The following is a 27508-nucleotide window of genomic DNA, read 5'->3' as shown; positions in this document are numbered from 1 at the left end:
TAACCCAGCACATTTTTTTCACTGGGTCAGCAAGCTGTTCTAATTCACCATGCATTCACACAGCTACAAGATCCAATGGAAAGGGTGACAACAGGCAACTGGGAAGCGAACCAGGCAATTTAAACTTCTTAATATAAATCTGAAGTTACAGCAACAAAAGACAGTAGCTTTTCAGCAGATGTCTACAGAGAAACTAACTGTGTTTGTTACCATGTCAAGTAAGCATCATGGGCTGATACAGTTTTCAAGAAGACATGATTTCAAAATCACCTACCGTCAGTAGTTTGATTCAGCAAGGAGTTTGAGATCAGTCCTATCCACCATTCCTGATCCTCAGCAATATGTTTTTGCAAGAACTCTTGAGTTTCCTCAGTTTCAATAAAGACAAGGTGCCCTCCTCCTCTCTCACACCAGCTCTGGGCACTTGTGAAGGTACGCTGGAGTCTAACAAACTCATAGCATGAATGGTTGAAAGCTACCTGGTACTCTGAGCAAAGGGTCCCTTCATCAACGGTTGCATCGTCCACAGCCAAACATCCTGCAAGAGAAATTAGAACTGCAATCCCAAGCCACATTCTCAGCTCAGTGCCCTGTGTGGCACTCATCTTGCTTATCAAATCACCAGTCTTTCCCCTGCCTTCTTCCAAAGCTTGAGATCTCGTGCTTGTCATGTCATCAGCATTTCTCCTTCCTCCTTGCTGCTTGCAACAACAGCAGCAATAGAACATGGAACAGATTGCTTCTAATATATAATGGCAATTGTGTCTGAGGATACACACAACAAGTGCAATGGCCATTGTAAGGCCCATTGTGTAAATATCTCATTCCATGTGAAGTCAGTTTGAAGACAAGACATCAGAGTATTGCTTTTCTCATGAGCAGAGAAGATAAAGTTGATAGATGCTGCTGCTGAACACATGGGAAAGTGAGATAAAGCTCCTACATCAAAGGCATCATTGTGTGAACATTAAAGCTGGAGGTCTTTACAACAACAGAGATACAATAGTAAGAATGAGAGGAGAATTAGGGAAATGAGAAACACAAAGAGTTACGAGATGGGAAAACACACAGTGCTCCTCTAGATATATTTAATTGTTTTGGATTGCTTTATTTGTAATAATAGTTGTTTGTTGTGCTTTTGAATGCTAATGCAATGTCTAATTATCATATCATATTCCTACTGCCCACCTGTTTACACGCACACAGGTTAATCTCAGCTGTTCCAAGTAAGCTTCATTTTGGGTGAAATGCTCCCATCATCCCTTACAAGCTAAGCTGCTTAACTGTATAGAGCTACAGTATTTATACCTGCTAGGAGGTAGAGGAGGCCAGAAGTTAAAACTGTGATTTAGAAAAGATGAAAGTATTGCCTTAATCATCAAAACTACTTAGGAGCCCTATGTGCACATTCCAAAGGCTGCTGATGGACTTTGGGAAGCCAGCCCAGCAATACTTAGGAGCTGAAATCCCAAAGTGCTTCTGAACTTCCTTACAAAAAGATACCCATCAGGTTTACAAGGCCACTGGATTAGCAGAAATAGAGTATAAATAAGGATCTTTAGCTATTGTGATCCCCCTGTCTTTGGCATTAACTCCACTGAATTTGAGGCAATTATTAATTTATAGCACCATAACCTGATGCTGAAAGAACATGCACTCATATTTAGACATGGATCAGTGAGCCAGCTCCTCATCACAGAGGTGCAGGAAGCAGTGATGTTTGGTTGAATTCCCACATTCCAGAAATGCCACCTGGATTGTGCCGTTGAGCTGAAGGTAGTGCACATACCACGCAGTATGCCTGCCCAGCTCTAACTCTAAAGCTTTCTTGCAAACTGAAGTATGCATCCAGTAAACATTTAAGAGTGATCTTCAATCCCAAGACCTTTCTGGACCTCCGGTTCATAGTCACCCTGCCCAGCTGGATAAAGCAGAACTGTGATCAGGGGGTTTGAGATAAAGGCCATGGAAAGTGTTTAATGGGTAGGACAATTGTGGAGGAGGAGAGGAAAGGGGAAGAAAATGCACTGTGATGGAGGGACAGACACTATGCTGGATATCTCCTTTCCCATTACACTTGAAAATCAAGACTTGCCGCAGCTATGGAGCCCTTGGAGCAGATCCCACATTAATTTACAACTGATTAACAGAGAGAGCTTATGCAGCAGCTGAGATGTGAATATTCAGACTGGGTTTCCTAGCTCAGGAGAAGTCCAATCCATATTCTGATTAGCTGATGGATCTGGCCCAGTCAGTGCCCAGACACCCATCCCCTTCCTGGAAAAGACCATATAACTTTGATTATCAGCTGGTTATGTCGAGGATGTCTGCAAATTAGGAGTCCTTTTTGGGCCTACACACAAAACTTCATAGGCTTTGGCTTGGGAACCCCCAACCGAACTGTTTTGTATTCAAGCTACTGCAAAAGTCAGAGCTGAGGGCAGCTGCTGTTCAGTTAGTTGGCCACTGTACATCTTTGTGACATTTCCTTCAGATTCCTTGCTTCTTCCTGACTTGCCAGGCTTTGCAGAAGCTGGCAGCCAGCCCTCCCATTTTGTTCTTTTAGATATGAGAAACACAGCCTGTTTCTAAAAACATAGGTGTAGCAAAGGAGATGGTAGTTAAATGTATCTGGCTTAGTGATACAGACTGTGCATTTCCAGTAGGTGCCGTTGAGTCACATTTGTGATGAATGGATTCTGTAGCATTGTCCAGTTCTCCCTATGCAACTGGAAATTCGACTACATGAACATACTGCTAAAAATGCCAGAGCTGGAGATGCCACAGGCTATCCTCTGTGAATCTCCTCCAAAGCCATTGAAATTAATGGAAGTCTTGTCTTTGGCTTTGACGGATTTTGAAACAGGCCCTAAAAAAGAACAAATAATGTTTGGAAATGTCTACAAATAAAGCCAAGATCTCCAAGTGAGTCTACTGTTGGCAATTTCTACAGCAGTGTGAATTTTTTTCCTAATCTACGGTTGCTATAAGTAACTCTTCAGCTGCCTGCAGCAGATGGGGAATGGAAGAAAGACAGTTTCCCTCTTCTGCAGTTTGTTGACTTCATATATTTTAGTGCCAGTAAAGCAGTCTGTCAGTTTATTCTGTTTACCACAAGGAAGAGAAAAGCATTTACAGAAAAGAAAATACTGCTTTAAAAGCATCAAAATTAGCCACTGTGGTCCTGAGGAACAGATAAAGTTTCTGAAAGCCCTTTTCACTCATAAGTGAAAAATGGCTTGATTTCAAATAAACAGTGCTCCTTGAATTTACCATGTTGTAAGAAACATGCCTTTTGTATTCTTCCTCAACAGAAAGGCCTTTTTTAAAAATAGCTTTCTTATGCCAGAAGTCTGTATGGAAGCTTCACAATATAATGCTTTTGTGAGGTTTTTGTGGGTTTGTTTTTGGGGTGGTTTTTTTTTTTTTCTATTTGCCTTTGTATAGCTTGCTGAATTTAAATAATTTAAATAGTTTAAGAAATTACTTAAATAGTCACGTATGCTGGTGTGCAAGAGACAAAATGGTACACCTTGCTGTATACTCTCATCTTGCATGTTTCAAAAGGCAGTCATGGAAGTGCTTAATTAAACCTCTGTCTTTGCTTCAAGGGGCTGGCTGGCAATTACACTAAGTTCTCCTCTTCTGACTGACCATGGGAGTGTAACTGACCTCTAACAGGTATTGTAAAGCTACTCCAGGAACTTCAGGGAAGCATCACGGAAAATGTCAGTTGTATAGATTTTGGATACACCAAAACCATTCACTTGCTGGGTTTTGTTTGCCTTTTGCACAGTTCTGAAGAACTGAGGCTGGCTCAGAAAAGTCTGTATATAAGCACTGTTCTGAAGGAACTGTGACCCCTTTGCATATAGCCAAAAATTGTTAATCCTTGTTCAGTTACAGCTGTCTGCCTGAAAGGCTCATGGAGCAACCACCCCTACAGCACGTGTTATGTGCCAGTGACTTGAACTAAAACATATTCACCAGCTAAAATAAGCCTTGCGAGGCAATTGTGCTTTGCAAGCTTTGACCAGAAATTCGTGACAAAGCTTTCTCAATATTTTCACACCCTCACTCCAAGCTGCGATAAAGCTATGAATAACTCCTTTGTTTGCCAACTCTCTTGCATCTGTGGGAATAAGTCTTTCATTTTTCGCAGAAATGTTTTAGGGGACCCTACAGATCTCTTAGAGTCCTAACTTGCCCTTAGGAGTTACATCAGATGGTGGCCATCAAGAGAAACTTTCTTAAGAAAAGCATTGCGCTATATAAAACATCACAAAAGGCAATGATGAGTGATTTATTCCTGGTTTTCAAATGGATCCTTAAAGGTTTATTATTTTTTGTTGTTGTTGTTGTGGGAAGTAGAAGCTATTGAGGTGAAAGAAATCTGAAACGTATTTTCTTTACAATGTTGAAAAGGTGAAGAAATGTTTAAAAAAAATGGTGGTCTACACCTTGATTCAGTAAGGGAACCTTCTAGGTGATGTTCACCACTCCTGAAATTGAACTCCTTAAAACCAGCTCAGTTTCGGTAGCCAAACCTCAAAGTACTCATAATCATTAATTCATTTTTTAAAAATCTAACCTTATATATGTAAATGATAGGACATTTGGAAAGTTTAGCTTTATATGCCTAAATTCTTATAGAATGGGAGACAAGCGCACACAATGCTTATCTAACAACACTGGTAGGCTTACCTTGACACCTTTGCAAATCAGCCTTTCATGCCCCTAATTAGGCACCAAACACTAGGTTGCAATTTTTGAAAAATACAAGCCTGAATGCTTGTTCAACATATCAATAGCTCTATAGTTCAGGGTTCCCTGTATCCAACTGCAAATTTCTCCATGACCAGCTGCTGCTATTAGGAAAACATGGCTCATTCATAAGACTTTTCTATTTCTGAACTTTGGTGTCCCAGAGAAAAGTCTGTTCCAGAGTTTCACTGGGCTATTGGAGAGCTGGGTGTGCAGACAAGGAGGAGAGGTATGGTGCCACTACTGACTTCAGGGTGGTCCTGATTTGTACCCTAGTACAGATCACAGCTGCATCATGACGGCCTAATAACATCCTGTGATTCAAAAGGCATTGCAGCACAGCAGAATAGCTTGACAGTCTTTGACAGAGGCCAGAAAGTATTAGATTTGAAGAGTTAAGGAAGTGAAGAGCTGCCAATGGGAAGGAATAAATCACACACCCATTCATTTTGGCTGTTGTTCATTTGCCTTGAGGAGGAGCAAGTAAATTTACTGTCTATAGGAGGATATTACCATCTTTACATTCCTGAATATTACTGAATGTAACGTATAGATTTTGTCAGGAACAGAAATATATTCTATGAATTGAGTAATCACATAAATGGAAAATTGATTTATATTACTTTGGATTTGAGGTAGTAAAAAGATTATTTTCAGGAGTCGTTAACGTGAGACAAGATCATGAGTGATCCATTTTAGTGTGTCATGTACCCTTCCGCAGTGTGCAGAAAAAGGGTACATGTACCCTTCTGCCTCTTGAAAAGACCTGTTCCATTATTACCCGCATAGGCAGGAGGTACTGAGTACTGAGCAGACTATCCAGAAAGGGATGGAAGTACATCTACATCTCCCATCTCTCCAGCTGGCTTTAAAAAAAGTTCAGCTGCCAATTAGTTTAAGAAGGTGGCTCACATGAATGCTTCTTTCCTTGCTGCTCCTTCCTAGGCTGCTTGTCCTGATAATGAGACTCAGTTATTTGCTGACTGAAAAGGGTTTGGTTTTGTTGTTGCTCTACTGTCTAATTTTCCATGTGGCAACACAGTGAACTTACCAGTGAGCCCTGCCAAGCTGCAATTTTGATGTTATCTTGTTTAGAAACACAGGGAAAACAATTCTTATCTTTACAGGGTACAATAATTAAACTAGACATTGATACCCGACATGATGGGGTCAGGATAAAGATAAGTAGGAATACATTCAGGAGTTGCTGCTTTGGACATAATTTCTGTTTATAGGATGTATATGGTTACCTTCTGGCACAAACATTGCCCAGATAAGTCCTTGAGGATCTTCTCTTAGGAACTGTCCCTTCAGAAGCATCTAATATTGCCTTTGGGCTTGTAGCTTGACTTTCCTCACCTGCCGCACAGTTGATGCCTCAATACCTCCCTCTTTCTTCTCTAGTTCCTATGTTTTATTGCCTTCCACAGCAGAACTTTGACTGTTGGAAAGAAGAGGATATATGCCCCATAAGAACTTTAATCAAGCTAGGGTTATTGATGGCTAGGGTTACCCTTGAATTCACATAGAAAGTAGCAGAACTGGCTGAAGCATCTGCTGACACCTTGTGTCATTGTGATCACAACTAAGTGGCACAATTTAGATGTGCTGTTGCCTTAATATCTTAAGAGATACTGTTCTGAGGGTGAAAGGTACCTTCTTGGGGTGCAACATCAAGTGGTAGGTACAAATGAACTGAACTTTTCCTACCACGCACAGAGGGACAAAAAGAAAATTGCTTGGATCTGAATCTACAGCCATCACAATTCCACTGGTGTCTGCAGTCACTCCAGATTTCCATAGGCATAAGACTGTCCATTTTTCTTAGGCAGTCCAGCTTCTACCTCTTGTTTATGCTATTTCATTTTCTTACACATTTTTCTTTTGCTTGTTATGAGCTGTTTCTGAGCTTACAGGACATGAAAACAGAGAGAAAAAAAGCTGTGTAACAAGTTGTTTTCATTATTAATGTCTCTTATCAGTAGAGACAACAAACTTACAAAAGAGATCAGCTTCGCAATCCCCATAATGAGAAGACTGGAGGTCCAGCAGTCTCTCTGTTCAGTAGCACTGCTTCTGTGTTCAGCACTCTACGCTCAGATGCCACCTGATTAAAACCAGAAAACAGTGCTTTATACTTTCCTTTTATGTTCTCCCAAAGGTGTACAGTAGGCTAAAAGGTGGGACAATGTGTAGCACCACTAACTTCTGTTACTGTAAATGTCTGTAACACCATTTCTACACCTTCAGTCATGCAAGTGAATGCCAACCTTCACGCTGTCATTCTGCCCACTTGAAAACATACTACTCAACCGTATAACATAAATATTAAAACATGTAAATAGTCTTGGGATGTTGAAAGGTGTAGATGAGGTTATAAAAGTCTTATAGGGAGGAAGTTTATGGGGGTAGTGGCTGTTTACTTGTTTGAATGTCTAGTGTTTAAATGTTTGGGCATTTAAATGCTTGGGCATTTTGATCAAGTTCAGTCTGGCTGGGTACTAGTATGAGTTATATAGGCTACCATTTCTGCGCCTCAGCGCTTGAAGAGTTTTAATACAAAATTGCATTATATTTTTGTTTAAATAAACAAATTAGTATTTCTGGTGATATGTATTAAAAACATGACTGTATGTTGTGGTTTAGCCCTGGCCAGTGACCAAGTCCCAGGCAGCCACTCACTCACTCACTCCCCCCACAGTGGAATGAGGGAGAGGGTTGGAGGAATAAGAGTGAGAAAACTCGTGGGTTGAGATGAAGACAGCTTAACAGGGAAAGCAAAAGCCACGCACGCAAGCGAAGCCAAACAAGGAATTCATTCACCACTTCCCATGGGCAGGCAGGTGCTCAGCCATCCCCAGGAAAGCCGGGCTCCATCACGTGTCACGGTGACTTGGGAAGACAGACACCCCAATGCCGAATGTCCCCCCTGCCTCCTCCTTCCCCCAGCCTGTATATACTCAGCTTGACGTCATATGGTATGGAATAGCCCTTTGGCCAGTTCAGCTCTCCTGGCTGTGTCCCCTCCCAACGTCCCGTGCCCAAGAAACTGAAAAGTCCTTCACTTACTATAAACATCACCCAGCAACAACCAAAGCCATCAGCTGCTGTCAGCGTTGTTCTCACACCAAATCCCAAACACAGAGCCACACCAGCTGCTAAGGAGGAAATTAACTCTGTTCCAGCTGAGACCAGGAAAAGTACACTGTGCATCCCTTGAATAACTTCATCAATGAGGAAGTCCAGTTGTGACTACGGGATTCTCTGATTGTGTGAGACTGATGGATTTGCAGTCCATCCATAAAAGAGAAACAGTGAGGAATCAGGCTATTGTGGCTCCGTGCCTCGTGTAAATCAAGTTAGTACAATCTGTGGGGTGTTTCTTTAGTTTTCTTGAAACAAAACTCATCATTCTCCTGTTCTCTGTTGGGTATCCTGAAGAGCTTTTTCAGTGGAGTTACTGTTGTTATCCACAGGAAAACTGAAACTATAATTTGTCCAAGGCACAAGAATTTGTAGAAAGATTTTTCCTGTTCTCTTAAGCACTGTGAGTGGAAGGGAATTCTGTGCTGTAACTCCAGCTGGCAGCACACTGCACAGAGGACAAGGCATGCCGTCTTGATGATCTCGTGAAGTGAAGATAAGCCATCAAACACACAATAGGTTAGGAAGGGAGGAATAATGTATAAAAAGTGTGTCAGAGCAGTCCACAGCACAAATAATGTTTTATGTAAAATAATTATGTATACTTACAAAAGATCAGTCAGCCTTAAGAAGTGATGTTAAAACATTTTGGGAACAATGGCGATTTAGCTGAAAAAAATGTATTTTAGGGTAACCTCATATGAAATTGCATAATATATAATTGTGCAAAGAATCTTTATCCTTCACGTTCAGTGGAGCCTATGATTTGCTCTGCAATCACATGCTTTATATTGAAATAATTCTTTTCTCAGAGGATTTAAAAATTAACAGCATTGAACTCAGTTAAGTACCTTATCTAGGAACAAAAGCACAAAGTTAAAAAAAACCCTTATTTTTAATGATTCCTGCCATACTTTCATGGAGTGAATTCAGGTCACGTATGGGAGAATATGTTATAGTGATTATTTGTGAAAAGATGTTTAATTCAGAGTTGTGCCACTGGGTTCACTCTGGAACAGCTTGTATATAAAGAAATACAGCACATGACAGTTCAGTGATGGTATTTCATTAATTAATAAAATAGCCCATTTTAAATTTCACAGAATGGAAAGAAAAGGATGACACCCTGCTCTGAAATGTTTGTCATTCCCAAAGAGCCAAATTCAGAACAGTGCATAGGTATTTCTTGTCTTTTTCTCTCCCTACCTGCCAAATGGGGCAAGCACCCCTATGCAGTGTCTAAACTTTTATCTGAAATGCTGAAGGTGATGTTTCAGAGTCCTTCAACCCCATTCCTGCAGTATGTCTGGCTGCTTCATATAGGCTCATAAGGAGCAAAGAGGTGAGTTATGTTTTTCTTACTTCTCCTTTGAATCAGTGAAAGAGTTAATGAGAATGTGCAAGAATTATAGTGTATGTGCTAGGGATTAAAGATCAGCTATTACAAATTGTCAATCTATAAACCACCAGCCACTAGCCTGCATTGCACTTTGACCTTATCTTTATATGTAACAGGAAAGAGCTGTTCTTAGCCCAGACAGGAGGGGACCACTAGGGCTGCGGGAGCAGCGGGGTGGAGAACACAGGAACCATTTATTACATGAAAGATGGATATGATATTTGGTAGAAATAAAGAAGAACATCCAGAGCCCATAAAAGCTGAGGTGCAAGGTAAGTGACAGAAAATCTGTTCTAATACGTCCGGTTACTTTGGTGTTTTCAAATACGTAAACACTGGAAGACTTGTTTGCCCAAGACAACGCTGAAAAGCGAAACTGGGAAAGGGAGAAGCATAAATGAATTTTCTTTAAAGGGCCAATCTCCAATAACATTTGTGCCTCGACTGTGGGATTTTTCTCACTTCTTGGGCATTTCTGTGCACTTTTCAAAAAAGTCCGTTAGAACAGGATTCACTGAAGTTGGTGGTGGATTTAATCTGGTGACAACCCCTCCCCCATGGCTCTGTGCAGGCTTTCGGTTTCTCCTCTCTGTAACCCTCTCCTACCCTCCCTCTGTCTGCTTATGCTCTTCCTTGCCTCCTGGAGAGCGTCACTAACATTGGGGCTCTTCAACAATAGTATTTCTAAGTAGAAAAGCAGCAGCAGTGATGCCACCGCATACCGTCAAAAAGAGGTCTCAGAAGTTAATCCAGTAAAAACAGCGCAATATCCTTCAGTGAGGTAGCTTGAAGTGGCTCTCTAGGGATGAACGCTTGATCAATCTATTATTTTTACTGGGTTTTTTTAACTTTACAGCAGAGTTTTTTTGCTACAGCTACAGGAGAGGTCTGTTGCTGAAAACACCTTATTAGTAAATATGTGCTGCATTGTTTGTAATATGTAGCCCAAGAAATGACAGGCATCTAATACCAATTCTAAAGTCACTTCCCGAGTACCACAGTTAAAACCTCAACAATTAAAACTTTCATTACTTTGTTGTTGTTGTTCAGTTTGGTGGCTGGATTGAAAAAGATTTTGTTTCAGGTCAGAAAAAGTGCTTTGTTATAATCCGCAGTGAGTTTATGCCTTTCAATTTTTTTTTTCCTCAAGGTAAAAAGTTATGATCGAAACATTTGAAGTTGTTTCCAAACAAACCATTTATCAGACCTGATCTGTATTATGGCATGGTTTATTTAAACAAAGACTGCATATTTCAGTAAATAAAATTATGTATACAAAATATTCCTTCATTGGTAATGAAGTTTCAGTATTTACCAATTATGAAAACTGAAGAGAACCTTGACCTCTTTAAGTATTTTTCTAGCCCTGAGCTCTTCCAGTATTTTGGCTCTGTGTTACACAATATCTGCACTGTACATATCACCCCATACTTCTAATGTCAACTGTAATTTAACCCATGTTCTAAACACTGTACAGCCATGTGGTTGTATAAGACTCTGTTGCTATCTTAGTTAATAAACTTCCAAATATTCAGAGATTTTAACTGTACCAGTTTTGTGTCTTCGTGTGGTATGGAAAAGTACCATTATTTCCACTTTAGATAAAAGTCTGAAGCAAAAAAGATACAAAGTCCAGATTTTTAAACCTACTTAAGCACTTTAGGATGCTGATTGGTACTCAGTGTGATTTACAGAAATTCTTAGTTCCCACTAAGATGAATTTTCATCTGAAAACCTCACTACATGACACTTTGCTCCATGCTTTTCATACTGGAATCATGGCAGCAACGACACTGAATTACACCAGGAGTTTCAGAAGCTGTATCAAGTCCACAGTTCCTTAAGAAGATCCCCTTTCCCCTCTGTTTACCTCTTCCAGTGAAATTATTTTATTGGCCTGAAACTTTTTGAGCATTCTGATATAGAGTAATAATCTCTAAACAAAATTTTTAGCCCTAGGTGCTGCAAGATGTTCACTGAATTGCAGAAAGAGTTGCTTTTCTTGGATGATGGGCCCCAAAGTAGAAAATAGTTTTACTGGGTCAAAATCTCACAAAACCTCATATGCAGCAGAAATATTACATTTGCACTGCAGGGAAAGAAGGACTGGTTGGAGCAAGCCCACATGCAGTCAGCCCCAACTCAGTGTTAGCAAAAGGTTTGTTGCAGCCCATGCTCTTTGCACAGATTTACAATCATGAGCGGCATTGGTAGGAGGGTAGGAGCACAGAAAAGCACACTCGTTACACTGCAGTCACCGGTAGTATTGGAGAAATAGCAGAGCCTACCGTCTTCTATTGCCAAATAACAGAAAACTGTGGAAAGGGAAGTGGCAAGGACAGAAACACTTATATTTTAGGCATATAAGCAGACTAAACTTGTTCAGCAATTAACATTCAGTAGTCAGCCAAACAAAAATTCTGTATCTATTTTGAATATATACTTTTTTAAGATCCTAATCCTATTGTCTCTGAAGGATTATTCTCTTTTGCTAACTTGTGGTTTCCTGTCTTCTCACTAACTGTTCTTAGTTGCTTGAGTTTCATGGAATTATCTGTATTAAAGGTTAATCCTTGTTCATCTTATACAAAAAAGTACTGGAATCATTGCATTGGAACTTCTTGTATTAGAAAGGCAAGGTTTGATTTTCAAGGCTCTTCTAGAATATAATAATAGCAATAATAATACTAGCAATGACAATGAAAGTACATCCATTGTGTCAAAATTTTTAATCTTCCTCATGTATTCCAGAACTGTAACCCTATGTGGCATACAATATTATTTGGTTAGCCTGACTGAGAATACATTTTCAGTAAAGCTGACATTTGCTCCATATCCTTCCTTTGCATTTGAACGGTTTTTCCTTGTGTCCTTTATGTCATTTGTTTGAAGAAATGGCAAACATCCTTGTCTCCCTTACCTAAAAAGATGAAAATTCAGGAAATGGTCTCAGAGAGAGTGACCAAAGTCCCTTTAGGATCTCAGAAAGTCTTACAGCAAAACAACCGTTACCTCTCTGCAACTACATCAGCTTTGACAAAAATGAGTATTTCCATAGGAGGACACTTCTATCTGTTATAGAGGGAGTATTAATAAGAAAGTGTGTCAATATATTCAACATAGGGTTCACAAATTAAATGATAAGGAGAACGAAATGTTGTGAATAGCTTTTTATGCAGAGACAATGTTCAGCGTAGGAATTGTGTGGAAAAGTGGTATGTGGTTTTAAATGTTCCCTCAGGAAGCATACACACACAGAAGCAAGTGAAGCCTTTAATTTAGTATCTGATAGGCTTTTGTTCAGCTCTTTAACCCTAACAACATTCTTTAATTGTTATTATTCTGTGTGTCAAATGGTAGGTAATGTATTTCTTGCAGGGATTTGATGAGGAACATTTCTTATTCAAACCTCAAGAGTACTTATGTATATATTTTCAGTATAATCTCCTAGCCTTTATTTGTGTTCAAAACACCAACATTATGACTAGTGTCACAAAAGCACTCCCAAAATGACACTACATTATGCTGTGTAATTTAATAAATGAAATTTTTACTGGAATTCATTTAGTCCGAAGTTTAAATGGATATACTGAAGGCCAATGCAAGTCATATAATCTATAAAATATGTTTATTTCTGATAAGCTCTAGCTTTTCCTGGCATGAGTAAAAGGGTTTAAATATATCACTTTAAAATCTGAGTGCAAGAAAGAAAGGTCCAGCTTTCTTTACTTGCTGATATTTAGCAAATTACATTCCAGCAATCTCATCTTCTTATAGTAATCTCACATAGCAATATTCATACAGGATATTACTAGTGCCACATTTTTGAGCAGACAGTATTTCAGTTAACCCAAACTCCGACATAATTATATGCTATTACAGAGCTCAACACACCCATAGTGTGTCTGCCTCTATGAAGTCTATGCCCTTAGGAAAATTATCCTGTGACATGCCCCTCACCTAAATGGATGGGTACTGGTATCTCCTTTTTGCTTGTAGGTGAGGTGCCCACCTGGCTGCAAGGGATACTGCTCCGAAATGGCCCAGGGATGCACACTATAGGGGACACTACGTATAACCACTGGTTTGATGGCTTGGCTCTGCTGCATAGCTTTACATTTAAAAATGGTAAGTTATCAGATTGAAAAAAGCTCAACAACCTGAATCTTGGTGCCTTATGCTGCTAATTCTGTTTAGAGTTTGATTAGTGTTAGAATGTTGCAGGTTTTGTCCGCAGAGTGGCATATGTGGTGAGGTGTGAGTGCTTTGGGGAAAGTCTCGGCAAACATACACTCACACCTCACTCTCCACAGCAGCAGCAGGAGTATCTCTGCAGGGCTGTTATCAGAAAGAGATTATGTTTGTCATTTTTCTCTCGAGTGCCAAAGTTCAATATTGTCTGCACTGCGGGACAGCCTGCAGCCAGCTCTGCACAGTCTCCGCAGGGCAGCCTTTGCCTTCCACCCAAAGCAAGAAAACCTCTGTTGTTTCAAACTGGATCAGCCAAAAGTACTGTAATATCTAATATCCAGAGGCTTTTCTGTTGTGGATGAGCAACCTAGTTTCAGGGGAGGCTAACATTCCCTTTTTGAGATTTGGTTGCAGCTATAACAGCTGCCAGGAGAGAAACTGGGCCACTGTGTCACTTCACAACTCAAACCTCACTTACGTGTACTTGACACCCCTACAAGCAGTCCTCCTACTTGTCATCCTTATGGAGAGGAAACAGGCAGCTCCTCAATCCTAAACAGCTTCATTTTTTGCTTTCAGTTAAAGTATTTTTTATCCATTCAGCTGTTTTACAGTGTGAGGTAGGATGTTTTATACCTAGATCTGTAAAAGAACTGGGGTTTACTCCTATCATCCTCCATTCCTAATATTTGCTTTTTAGTTTCCATTTCTGTGATTGGAGGCATTTAATGCAACAGCAGGATCTCCTTCCCTGTCCAGCTCTGCATCCTTAACAAAATAACCTATAAAGAAATGACCAGTGTTTTTTAAATTGTTAGTATACTTCACTTACCCAAAGCAAACAGAGCTCAGTTAGTTCAAGTATAGCGGTCTATTAAATTGTTTAGGGTAGACATTGATTCCTTCAAGCCTTTCGTTACTTTCTCATAACTAAATTTTGCCAATACAAGTGATTTATCACCACCCATACATTGAGGATCAATTAATCATTTTTACACAGGCTGTTTTGGTTTACTGGTATAGCTTATCCAAATCCCTCCATTTCTCTCCGCAGTCCCCCAGTATTGTCCAAATGTATTGGGAGTCGCGGAAGCTAGACAAATCGTTACCAATCTCAGCAGCCACAAGAACAGTCCTGGGTTCCTTAAGCGAGCTGGAAAAGCCTTCTAGAACAGGGAGTTAGGGGCACTGGCCATTTCATTGCAAACTTCCCTTAGCAAAAGGACAACTGCTTGAGAAACTTTCTCTGACTTTACCTGTGCTAATTTTCTAAAGAACTCCGTATGAATTGTGTCTGAAACCTGTTTGGCCTTTGTCAGGTGAAGTTTACTACAGAAGTAAGTATCTCCAAAGTGACACGTACAACTGCAACATAGAAGCAAACCGAATTGTGGTGTCTGAGTTTGGAACGATGGCTTATCCAGATCCATGCAAAAACATATTTTCCAAGTAAGCAGCGCGTTTTCCAACAGGATTCTTCTATCTACTTCTCTCTCCAGCACAGATGGCTTTCTGTGTACTCCTGACACATATTTACAAATACAAACTTTCTTTTGTAAATTTACAATTGCTAAATGTTGAAAATACCTAGAGATATATTCAGCATTGTACTATGTACTATTGTAATATGGATTATTCTAAGCAAATATTTTAAATTCATTTTATGAACAATATTGGCTGTTTTATACACTATTGGAAGTAAATTTTGTTGTAATTTTGGAAAAGCAGTATTTTCTTTTTCAAGTGTTTCACAGAAGTTTGTAAAAATGATACTCTATAAGGGGAGAAGCAGCAAGAAAGGAAAAGATTAAGAGATGGAGAAGGAATTTATGCAAAGTCTATTCAACAAAAAGGAAAAAAGCATGGAGAACAAAAAAAAAAAAGAAAAAAAAAAAGAAAAACTTCTGGATTAAAGGTCGTTTTTACCAAAAAAAAAAAAAGAAAGTGACAAAAAACTTCAGTTGCTTCTTGAGTCAGGTGCAGTACTTTGAAGGACTACACCCATAGGGCTGGGCTAATCTTATGTTCAAAATCAGAACCACTTGGGATCACTGCAATAGCTGCTTGTGTACCATTGGGAAGGATGATAGGCTGCATATGAGAGACAAGGCATCAGCCATTGTGTTATCACCTGTCCTGTAACATTGGCTGTGGGTATTCCCTAACAAATGCAAGTAGCTCACTGATCTCTTCTCCCTTGCTGAACTACCTCTAATGACCTTGAATTTGATACTTGGTAAGAGCATGTGCATAAATACTTATTGCAAAACAGTTTATATGCTCTGCGTTGTTACCCTGAGATAAGATGTTTTTCTTCCCTCTTTCAGCAGTGATAGGGTAATGCTGGCATTTTAAGTTCAAAAGGGATATAAGGAGCTTTGTCTTGTCTTCAAGTGAATATGATAAAATCCTGTATTAAGGAAAGCTGTCAAGCCCATGTGTGAAGTTGTTGAAATCAGAGTTGTGGTACAGGATAATACCAGGATTAAAGATATTCCATCAGGGGGTATATGAATCTGTCTATTTTATGAAGGCATAGGCCAAATTTTCACAAGGTATGCACAGGAGAGTAATTAGCCCATCCTGATAAACGAGTGCTATGTTACAGCTGACAGCAGGACTGGACCTGGGTGCCCATTTGTGTGTGGAAAAACAAGTTGCATGCATGTCCTTAACCCTTGCCCAGGACAAGGGCATTGGAGAAGTCCACCTCCTCTGCATTTCCCCCCTTTCCACCGAGACAAGGGCACTGCAGGGGAGGGACAGAGCCAGCTCCATGCCCCTGCTGCTGTGCACAGCCTGTGCTGCTGGGGTGCTTTCTGCTTTGCGTGGGGTACAGGCTAGTACAGCTGCTGCTGCTGCTTCAATGAACCGATATGAAATTTCCCTCCGTACAGGGCGTTCTCATACTTGTCTCACACCATTCCTGAGTTCACAGACAACTGCCTGATCAACATTATGAAAACTGGGGATGACTTTTATGCTACCAGTGAGACTAACTTCATCAGGAAAATTAACCCGCAGACTCTGGAGACATTAGAGAAGGTATAAATGACTGTCTGTCATTCTGGTTCCTCTTCTGCTAACGAATAAAGTTTCGGGCTGACTCATAAGGATCCTTTAACATGTGCAGGACACAAAACTGGAAAGACACTTCCCTTCTTCTACTGTTCCCTTACTTTTGAAATCACAAAGGGAAATTGTGAAGATACCATATCTTTTAAGAACTCGTGACTGCAAAATTAAATCCCAGGTAGTTTGGGAGAAGCTGGTCTTTGAGCAATTTCACTTGTACGTAATCAGGTTTCAGGAATAATACCACATATCATGCTTAGGAGATTATTTTGGATTATTTCCATTATTATGCATCTGTAGTTATCAAATGATTTACATAATTAACAATTCAGCAGGTCAGTTATATGACTGCTTTTCAAGTACCTTATGCAAGATATTGGGTAATTATTAAAATGAAAAGTTGTCATGTTAAAATATACAATTGAGATTTTTTTCTGACGTGCAGTACAGTTTGAGTGCAATTCCCAAGCTTTAAATAAAATAGAAACATTTTTGCTCCAGAAGATTGCTAGACTCATAGCCCTGTTAAATAAGCTGCTTTCAGGATGAAGTGGGCATTTGCAGAATAACTTCTTTAGCCAATCCTTCTGTTGTGTTACGCGGCTGCAAGGGAGAAGTGAAGGTAATTCATATTCCGTAACTTGTTGAATTGGGAAATCATTTGAGTACTTATATAAGAAGTCATTTGGCTTAATTGTTTACATTTTGAGGACTTTTGAAAATGGGGTACCAATAAAAGGCTGCCAGTGCTAAAAAGCTGGTGGATTTGTGGTGTTAACTGAGACTGATTTTAATTCTCTTATGCATCTCTAAAATCTCCTATTGTATCATTTTCCAGGTTGACTACAGCAAATATGTAGCTGTAAATGTGGCAACTTCTCACCCACACTATGACAGTGCTGGAAATGTTCTCAACATGGGTACTTCAATAGTTGATAAAGGGAGGACAAAATACATTATGTTTAAGATTCCTCCCTCTGTGCCAGGTAAGATCTGTCTTTTATCAATATTTTCTAGAAACCTGTCAGCATTTTCTTTTCTTCTGACGTTAAGGGGTTGTGACACAGCTCTTCTAGAAACCAGTGATGTTAATTTTCTTAATTTTAATTTATTGTGAACTTAATGTTAACAGCTTAGCCTGTCTGGGTATATGCTATTACAAAGGTTCATCTTGAATATGGTGTAAACAGGGTATTTTAGTGTGAAGAACATTGCTTTTATAAGAATTTGCTTTTATAAGAATTCTACTTTGAATATTACTAGAGTCAACTAACTCTTTTAGAAGAATTTCCATTCCCTGTATTGTGATGCATAGAAGGAGGATGAACAGAAACGATTTTATCTATAGGTCAATATATATAAATTGAAGTTGTAAATTTTGATTTTCTTCATAAATGAAAATGCTCTTAAAATGCTGATACTGTGATTATAGGGAAGCATAATGCAAAATAGTACCTAATATAGAGTTAATTCCTCTCTAACCTGGCTTACCCTAGACCCTGCTGAAATACTGTTCACAGAACAAATCACTTGCTCTTTTTCCTTTAAGACAATCTTTTTGTGTGTGCGTTGTTGTTTAAAATTAGCTGCTAATGTGATTGAAAGTCTGTGCCTTGGCTGAACAATTAAGAGGCCTTCCACAGCTGAAAGACAAATTTGAAATTTCTAGCTGGGGCTCAAAGTCAGTATAGATCAAAAAGGAACTTGTGCTTAGAATTTCAAAAACATGGGGTTATTTCAATCCCCCGGTAAAGCTGCTGATTTAATTGAACATCTTTCTCCTCTATGCTGGAACTTGTGAAGACAGTAACCAGTGGAATCAAATGCTAAGATGAGGGGGCTCTGTCTAAATCGATCCAGCATTGTGGTATTATTACATTCCTTCACTCAGATGCAAACTCCTATGTTAATTCTGCAGGAGTAAACTAACCACCTTCTTAACTGAAATTGCAAATAAAACTGAGAGGAACCTGTTCTTCCCTACTTCATACATGGCAGAAGTTGAAGCACAAGATTGGATAGGAATTTATTATAAATATAATTTTCTTTTTTTATCATTTATACTCAGAAAAAGAAAAGAAGAAATCTTGTTTTAAGCATCTAGAAGTGGTATGCTCCATCCCTTCTCGCTCTCTGCTCCACCCAAGCTACTACCATAGCTTTGGAATCACAGAAAATTACATTATCTTCGTGGAGCAGCCATTCAAACTGGATATTGTCAAAATGGCAACTGCTTACATCCGAGGTGTGAACTGGGCTTCCTGCCTTTCCTATCATAAGGAGGATAAGGTATTTTTCCCAATGCTAAGCAACGGAGTCAGACAGGCCACTGATCTCTTTCACAGTTCTGTTTTTCATCTAGTTCATTAATTTCAGTAATCCCTCTTTTTTTTTAACCCTTGACTTTCATGTTGAGCATTTTTTTTAGAAGTTGTATTTTTTTGAATACTATCTCCCATCTCCAGAAATGTCACAAACAAATATCTGATGCTGAAGTGCTTGAGAAAGACAGTAGTTTGGCATTGTTAGAAATTCTGTGTGCTAGCAGAGAAATTCAAAACCAACTAGTGTCTCAGACACGTATAGTTGCTGTGTATTGTGGAAGAGATCTACTCTATCCATTGCATCAGATAGGAGAGCCAAACAGCCAACAAAAGGAGAGTCTTTCACTGTGGCAAATGAGGAAAAAACCTGTTTTCTGAGGACCTTATTTCCACATGCTTTGGCCATCAATAAGTGGGGCATGCTGGGGCAGAGGGCACCCGTACAACACTGCACAGAGCCTCTGGACTAAGGCAGATTTGTTTAACTTAAAAATAGAGCAGGGGATTTTCCAGGTTTTACAGGAAAACTTCAGCCCTCAGCCTAGCCCAAATAGTAATTTACAGCAGTAAAATGAGTTTAAAGCACTTCCATACTCATTTTACTCTTGCATTTTGTGGTCTTTAGGTTGGAATCTCTTGTCTCCTAGCAGCAAATCCTGAGTTCTTAATATGCTTCAGTAGAAACAGACAATACATTAGAATGTTGATGGCTGCCATTAGAAAACAGTTTCCTAAATAACTATTTGCTGATCATTAATGGTTTTAAACAATGTTTCCTGTCTTTCAGACTTGGTTTCACTTTGTAGACAAGAAGACTAAAAAAGAAGTATCCACCAAGTTTTATAGTGACGCTATGGTGTTTTTTCACCATATAAATGCCTATGAAGAGGATGGCCACATTATTTTTGATCTTATTGCCTATACAGACAACAGCTTATATGAGATGTTCTATTTAAAAAAACTGACTGAAGTCTTTGAAGAGAACAAGCTTACCTCCATGCCAACCTGCAAACGATTTGTTGTTCCTCTGCAGTACAATAAGGTAGAAAGAAAACGGCTTTTTAACCTGTTCTTTGATCAGTCATTTTAAATACATCAGTGTGTGTGAATAATGGGCGAATTATTAGTTACCAGCCCTTACGTGCAAATTTCTGATTCTTTAAAAATAGCATATAGAGAAAGTGTGCAGGAGTTTTGTTCTGTGTACATATTGTGAGAAATGGCAATGAGCAGCTGGACGTACAGTTACATGGATCTCGGTTCTGATACCATCCGTTATGGAGAACAGAGCTATTGGGTGTATGTAACTTCCTTCCCAGTGAGATGATTTGTAAAATGCTATCAAATATGAGCAGATATGTAAACTTGGCTGTTGGCTGGAAGGGCATGCACATGAGGTTTTGCACAATCTGTTTTTTCCACTTTACTGAAAGCTTGTAGGTAATACACACATGCTCCCAACTGTTGCAATGGTTTTATTAAAATTAGAAGATTTCATTTAAGTGTGAGATTTACCAGGAAGAGGAAATATTTTCAGTTTAATTTAAAACATTGTTTTACATCATTGTTTGCAGGGAAGATTTTGTACTGCACAGCAACTTGGGTAGGTTTCTGCCTGATACGTTTGGAATGGATGCTACTTTTTCTTTCTACATCCTAGAATGGCACTGCTTTTTTCATGTCTCGAGTTATGCAGCAATAACAAAGGATGTGTTGGATCACACCAGCTAGCCAAACTATCCTGAAATCTGAAGAATTGGGCAGTAGCATATTAAAAACAAGAGTGCATTACACTCGTTTTTGCACTTGGTTTATAGCAGGTGCAAAAATCTAACCTCGGTGACTTTTTGTGGGAATTTGATACCTAATTCCTTGAAACCCATCTTCATTAATTCAATACACAAACTATGTAATCCATTTATTGTGCTTCTGGAACATATAGCCATGTCTATCTAAACTTTTCTAAAGGTTTGGTGTGATTCAAAATGATTACTCTGTGTTATATTAAAATCCCCTGAGTATAGCAAGATTTCTAATGAAAAGGTCAGAATCTATTACAAGATAAATGCAATAAGAAGGAAATTCCTGAAGCTGGACTGTTTGTTTGATCCCAATACTGTCTATATTAATATCAAACCTGATGAAAGTTCTAAATTAGAAGCATTTTCTTAGAGACAAATTATTTTTTCAGCATATGTCTCTTTCAGGATGCTGAAGTAGGTTCTAATTTAGTCACACTTCCATCAACCGCAACTGCTGTAAAAGAGAAAGATGGCAGCATCTATTGCCAACCTGAAATACTATGTGAAGGTGAGACATATCCATTGTACAAATCTCAAATATATTCTCTTATGCACACATAGATGCATTCTAATATGCTGAATAGCTGTTCATATATGTAAGATCTTTATAAAGCTAAGAGAAATGGAACTATATTAATTAATGAATTTAGTGTAGATACTGACAATTTCTTTCTCTTCTTTACATCCCTCCTCTGGGTCTGTCCAGTAGTATATGACCCTGAACCCCTCAGATATATATTTGTCAAGAGTGAAATCCTTTAAATGTCCAAAGTTACATCCATTTTATATTAATATACGATCCCTAGTCTGATCTTACAACTATTAATATGGCTTGCAAATCTACCTGTTATAAGAGTAATTTTAGTTCAATAGGTCTGTTCTACATCATAACTTCAGTTATTGCTGTATTTTATAAAGATTGTGTTTGAAAGTGGATTTTTAAACTTTCAGGGGATAGTAACAGGAATATGTAAAGGACAGGTATTTATCTGAAATGAAAGTAATTTCTTAGAATGGTAGCCTCCAATTGTAGCTCATACGTTTACAACTCATGTATTTACAAAGAATGAAAAAAACAAACAAAAAAATTATGTTTATGTGGCTTAATTATGTTGTGTTAATATCTATCTTCAGCTTTTAAGAAATTCAGACATACAAAATCTATGCCACGCCTGTTTTAAATACTGTCAAGGTTTTTCCACAAGGAAAAACTTCCTGAAGACTGGCAAATGAAAATGTACATTTGAATTATTTTTCTTTTCTCATTAGTATGTCTTGAACTTTATTTTTACCCAGGAATAGAACTGCCTCGCATCAACTATGACTATAATGGCAAAACCTACAAGTATGTCTTTGCAACGGAAGTCCAGTGGAGTCCAGTTCCTACAAAGGTATGATTAACATTTACAAAGTCAGAAACTATGTTTTTAGAACACAAATCAAATTTAAGCAGTTACATGTAGAACATGCTTCAGCAGTCTGGCCCACAATATAGCCTAATCTGATTCATACATGCAAATTCAAAGTGTGTGGTTCTGAGGCCAGAAATGGAACTCTCTCTTTCCCTCCCCTCCCCCCCGCCTCAAGTTAAAGCTTCTAAATGATGACACTGCAGTTGGGTACTATGCTCATGAACTTCAGCACGTGAAATCAGGGAGATGAAAAGTTGGACATGTATGTTAACTTACTTGTAGGGTTAATACAGCCTCACTGGGATGAACTCTGGGAACAATGTATCTTCATTTTACTAGTTGAAAATCTGGAACATTATTATCAGCTGTTAAAAACCATGTAGTTCCATAGGCAGCCGCACGAACGCTTTCTTGCAGATGTGACTTGAGATTGGATTCTTGAGTATTCAAGAGTGTATGTGTTTCTGTCAAAACTTTTCTCATTGGTGGGTCATTCCCATGCAAAGAAACATGAAATGACTAAATTCTTATAAGGGTCAGCTCATGTACCGTTTCCCTCCTGAAGTATTAATAAACTCAGGCTTCTTTAGCCAGCTTTGTACTTCCACAAAGTCTCTTGAACACAATAGTTACCGAGACTCTCACTTTTCTGCTAAATTGGGCTGAACTTCCATAACATGCCAAAAGCTACAAGGGAGAGAGTACGAAAAAGAAGTACTAGACAGACATACATCTGTAATATTTTTTCCCTTTAGGAAACCTAACTTAAAAAAAAAAAGTTACTGCAATAGTATCTAATCAATTAAAAATACTAAAACAATACATAGTTTTTCAGAAAGCTTCTATCTTTTGCTAGCTAGTTCTGTATTAGAGGGTAGCAAATGCTTCATTTCTGTATGCATGATGCCAGCTTTTCAGGAGACAGCCTAGAGCACAAATAGATGAAGATGAAAAGTATTAATAGTTAAAGGTAAGAGTATTGTACAGACAAACTCACTTGCTCCATGACAAATAAAGTTCACTGTTGTTTCTTGTATATAATTATCACCGCTGATTACAAAATAAAGCTGGATTTCTGCATGATGCAAGAAAATTTATTGCAGCACATCTGACAGTAGCTCAAACAAATCTGCAAGTTTGTGATTTCCAGTGCAGATAATCCCTGCTTGACTTAAATATAATAAAAAATGCTGTTACAAGATTTTTCTTTCACATCACTTGCTCTTTAATGAATGCAGGCACAACAACAGTCATGTATAATCCTTAGGTAAAGTCTGTCAGTAAAACTGCAGTCAGATTGGTTAGAAAGGAGAATTATTCCAAGTCATCTGCTAATTTGGATAGTTTCATTTTTGTGTAAACATACTTTTTGACTAAAGGTCAAAAGGGAAAAGAATTTGACTGCATCGGTATGGGTAGAGAAAAGGCCTTAACAGAATTGAACTGAAAATGCCATACATCCCCACTGGTAATTGGTTTGGCCAGGCACTTGACCCATTAATGAGATGAAAATCTGTACTCTGTTCCTTCAGTAAATACCAGTGTCTGCATGGAATTCTTGCCCCATTGGTTTAATCTTTACACATCACTATTAATAGCCTTTGTTCTGGCATATATTACCTACTTAACAATAGAAGGCCTTGAGAAATATTGAGGTCACAATAAAAGGAAAATAATTCACAGGATTAGAAAACAGAAGGTTTAAATCCTGTTTCCTGCTTTATTACAGAATTGCAGTGATTTGGCACGAGTCACTTAAATGTTCTAGGCTTTGGACTCTTCCTCTCTATAGTGAGGGCATTATTTATAGTGAAGGTTCTCTCATGATCTGTTAGTGTTTGTAGAACACTAAAAGTCCATTAAATGAAAGGTGCAATTGTAATCTAATGCAATGAAATGAAAAGAACACTCTGTGATTATGCAGCCACTAAGCATGACTCCAAAGCTGAGCAGGTGTTTCCTTCTTGTGATGACATATGCCTTGTTGCTCCTTAGCTCTTAGCATCGGTCCCCCATGCCGGCAGTCTGTTCATGTTGTACTTTTGGAAGAAAAACCACTGTCTGGGTCACTGACATTTTTCTTTTCTGGTCACAACAATTTAGATTGTAAAACTTAATACCCAGACAAAGGAAATGCTTCACTGGGGAGAGAACCACTGCTGGCCATCTGAGCCCATTTTTGTTCCCAGCCCTGATGCAAGAGAAGAAGATGATGGTAAGATAATAACAACGTTCTGAAAGTTGGGATTACATGAGTTTTGCTTCAAATCTTGCAAGTTTCATTGTTCTTTGTCAAGAAAGCTGGGTTGATGCTTCGACTGTGAGATTAAAATTAGAACCAGCTGTTTTTCTCCTGCAGACAAAGCCCCAAAGCAACAATAGGCCAAAATCAGCTTGTGTGGCCATAAACAATAAAATCAATGCTTAGGACTTTCCAGAGAGCCACATGGAGCTGGGTTTTTCAATAGTTTGGAGCAGCTGAAGCTATGGGAAGTCAGTGTTGTTACAGATGAGAACGTGAAGTGGCACCACAAGTCTCCCTGTACTCTCAATCCAGTTCTGTTCTCAGGTGACTCTTCCCAAAGGCAAATGGCAAATAGTTGAACTCATGAGTCCCAAAACTGCCAGGCCCACAATTTGGTGTGGGTTTGCTTTTTTCCTTCCCAATGAACTGCAGGCCGACCACAAAAAAGCACAGAAGAGAAGCATTCATTAGTTCTTTAGCACTCTCAGTAAACTTCCTGATCTAGTAAGCACTTTTAGTTTGTGTCCTAAAATTCTTAGGCGACAAGAATTGTTTCCTGACAGTGTGATCTCTTCTGCTTGGTGTAACTAGTATGCGCTTCTAATTCTTCATTTGTATGTCACAGGTGTTGTTCTGACCTGTGTTGTGGTGTCTGATCCAAAGAAAGCACCCTTCCTGCTTGTCTTGGATGCTAAAACATTCAGAGAGTTGGGCCGAGCCATAATTGATGTAGAAATGCATCTGGACCTGCATGGAATGTTTATACCACAGAAAGATTTGAAGACTGAGACTGAGTAAAATGCTATTCATCCTGTTACACAGACTGAGACAACCTTCTGTGGTTGTGGGTTAGTGTGGGATATCATTCAGGAACAGCCTTGCCTTATGAAAAGAAATGACTAAATGTAGTGCCTTCAATAACCATATGTAATCTCTTCAAAGAGATAAAAGTAACTTTTATTACAAATAACAAAAGATTGGTATTGAGTGCTAATGTTGTATACAACCCGTGGGGCAGGGAATAGGAGACAAAGGTAACAAGAAATGTTTTATTTGAGTAGAATATAGCTTTCTGAGCAAATGAAGTACTGTATTTATAGGGTGATGTATGGTATGAGTCACATGTGTCTGCAGCTCATGTAACTTTCACAGACTGTTTCAAGACTGCAATTCATGATGAAAGTTGTCTCCTGCCAGGAACCCTCACGTTAAACTGCCTGCTATGATGCTGATAATTCATGGCAATGCATTTTCTTGGTGCTTGATTTCTTAAACTCTGCTGTAACCAAAGTATTACACTGAGGTGCTACGACTTTCTAATTTAGAACCTAAAAAGCCCTGCTTTGCTAGTAACTTCAGGGTGTATTTTTCCCTTTTATGTTGACAAAAACAAGTAACTTGAAATAGAATATATGGTTTTATGTAGCATTCAATTATACTTTAGTGCTATTCAATCTTAAGCACTTGGTATTTAAATCAGTTTTCCTTGAGGAGAGTATCTGACATGACATTTCAGGTAATTAGATTATTAAATTGTGTAAAAGATAAACAGAAATGTAGTATTTATTAATTTGCTAATAGTGTCTGTTAATAACAGCATGTATATGAATAAGGACAGTGTATTTCTAGCAGAATGCAGATACATATTCAACAAGCTGTTTAAGTAAAGGAATGAAAGGCTTAAGTTAGACCTCATCTGAACTACAAGCTCGTGTTGCTATAGCTGAGCATTTGCTTTATTGCCTGCTTAGGAGCATCCATATTCTGACACAGGTTTATCGTTGCCTGTAACAGATGCTTCCCAATAAAAAACACCAAACTCTCATTCACAGTCACAATTAAAAAGCGTGTTTCAACATAGCGTTCAAATGCCAAGTATACCGTGGCTGGTTTTTGTTATAGGAAAGGCATCTCCTAATCCCCTGAGTGTATTCCTGTTTTCTGATTTGGGCCATTGATTTTTCTTTAAATGAGAGCTTTTTTTTTCTTTTAATTGTATGTTCCTATTGCAGCTACCTTTACAAGTGGAGGCAATTTTACTCATGGAGAAAACTAGGTCTATTTCCATCCATTTTAGGTGCTTACCTGCTCTGTATGCAATCACCACACTACTCAGGTATTTCTCACTCTTCTGTATACCCACTCTTACAGTGTCTCTGCTGCTCACTGTGTTTTACAGGTAGGAAACAGAATGGAATCATTGTCATTTACTATCTCCTCATCACATCAGGGCTTTGGTGACTTGTTCGTGATTACACAAGATGTTTATGGCAGAGCAGGAATTGAACCAACATCATCCCCCATTCTTGTTTGCTCTGTAACAACTATACCTCCCTTCCTCTGCTTAAGCCTTTACAGTTTATAATATACAGGCTTATTTCTGTACAGGCTACTTTTAATGTAAAAAAAGTTACTGTGGTCAGATCTATAGTTAAAATATGCAGTTTGGAGCATTAAAACTTTTAGGTATTCCATAAAATAGAAATAACCATTCCAGTAAGTGTGTCTGCAGAAACTGTAATCTTTTGTGCTTTCAAGACATAGTGCCACTACTATTTTAAATAAAATTATCTTCTAAAGAAGAAATTTAATTCCATTTTCGTAAGTAATATGGAATCAGTACTGGAATAGATGACTGACTTCTGATGCTGGCAAAGGACACCAACTGCGGAGTTGTTTCTTTTAATCTGAAAAAGTTTGGATTTAACAAGTCTCCACAAATATTTCTGGAATTGCAAGGTGGTAATGAATCAAAAGTATAACGATTATTATAGATCTCTTTTTAAGAGTTTGTCTCCAGAATTTCTTCTGTAGAATTCATAGTGTTATGTTTTCAGGTGATCACGAGTTTGGATACAGGTGTTACTGGACTTCTGAGGAGCTAATTCTTACTGGCAGAGATGATATGATAGGGGAATATTCATCACAAAAAACAATCGGATTTGTTATCTGCAGTCCAAGAAAGCACACGTGTTATTTGTGTTCATGTATACTGCAGAAAGTAAATTCTAAGAAGTTGTCTTGGGTATGATTTTTTAAACAAGTGTGCCATAATCCCTTGGTCAGTATTACACACGATTTGATTAGCATCAAGTTTGTAGTCAGGCTGAAGAGAAAAACAGTGATGTAAATCTGGATTTGCTAATCCCAGT

The 27508-nt window shown here is 38.6% G+C and overlaps 2 protein-coding genes across 2 annotated transcripts in view; one reads left to right on the top strand and one right to left on the bottom strand.

The window, feature by feature from the left end:
- The window catches only part of LOC308072967 (polycystin-1-like protein 2), a 50067-nt gene extending 40827 nt beyond the window's left edge, over positions 1–9240 (bottom strand). The window contains exon 1 of the mRNA XM_080410610.1: positions 271–9240. Coding sequence (XP_080266736.1) covers positions 271–809 — 539 coding nt within the window. The 5' untranslated portion in view covers positions 810–9240. The remainder of the gene's footprint in view (positions 1–270) is intronic.
- A 152-nt stretch (positions 9241–9392) lies between these two features.
- On the top strand, positions 9393–27375 carry BCO1 (beta-carotene oxygenase 1). Its single transcript, XM_080410729.1, has 11 exons — positions 9393–9579; positions 13307–13435; positions 14818–14947; positions 16396–16543; positions 17412–17559; positions 18642–18862; positions 19685–19939; positions 21105–21207; positions 21996–22090; positions 24215–24326; positions 24982–27375. The coding sequence occupies exons 1-11, from the start codon at positions 9516–9518 to the stop codon at positions 25152–25154; spliced, it is 1578 nt and encodes a 525-aa protein (XP_080266855.1). The 5' UTR covers positions 9393–9515; the 3' UTR covers positions 25155–27375.
- Positions 27376–27508: the final 133 nt, after the last annotated feature.

This window comes from Falco punctatus (assembly GCF_963210335.1).
Source record: "Falco punctatus genome assembly, chromosome: 14".
Classification (NCBI taxonomy): domain Eukaryota; kingdom Metazoa; phylum Chordata; class Aves; order Falconiformes; family Falconidae; genus Falco; species Falco punctatus.
This window is presented reverse-complemented; position numbering and strand designations above follow the sequence as displayed.

Coding starts and splice junctions, on each gene's coding strand:
- BCO1 (XM_080410729.1), top strand. CDS start 9,516: ATGGATATGATATTTGGTAGAAATAAAGAAGAACATCCAGAGCCCATA. Junction 16,544..17,411: donor CTCTGGAGACATTAGAGAAG/GTATAAATGACT, acceptor ATCATTTTCCAG/GTTGACTACAGCAAATATGT. Junction 18,863..19,684: donor CCTATCATAAGGAGGATAAG/GTATTTTTCCCA, acceptor CCTGTCTTTCAG/ACTTGGTTTCACTTTGTAGA.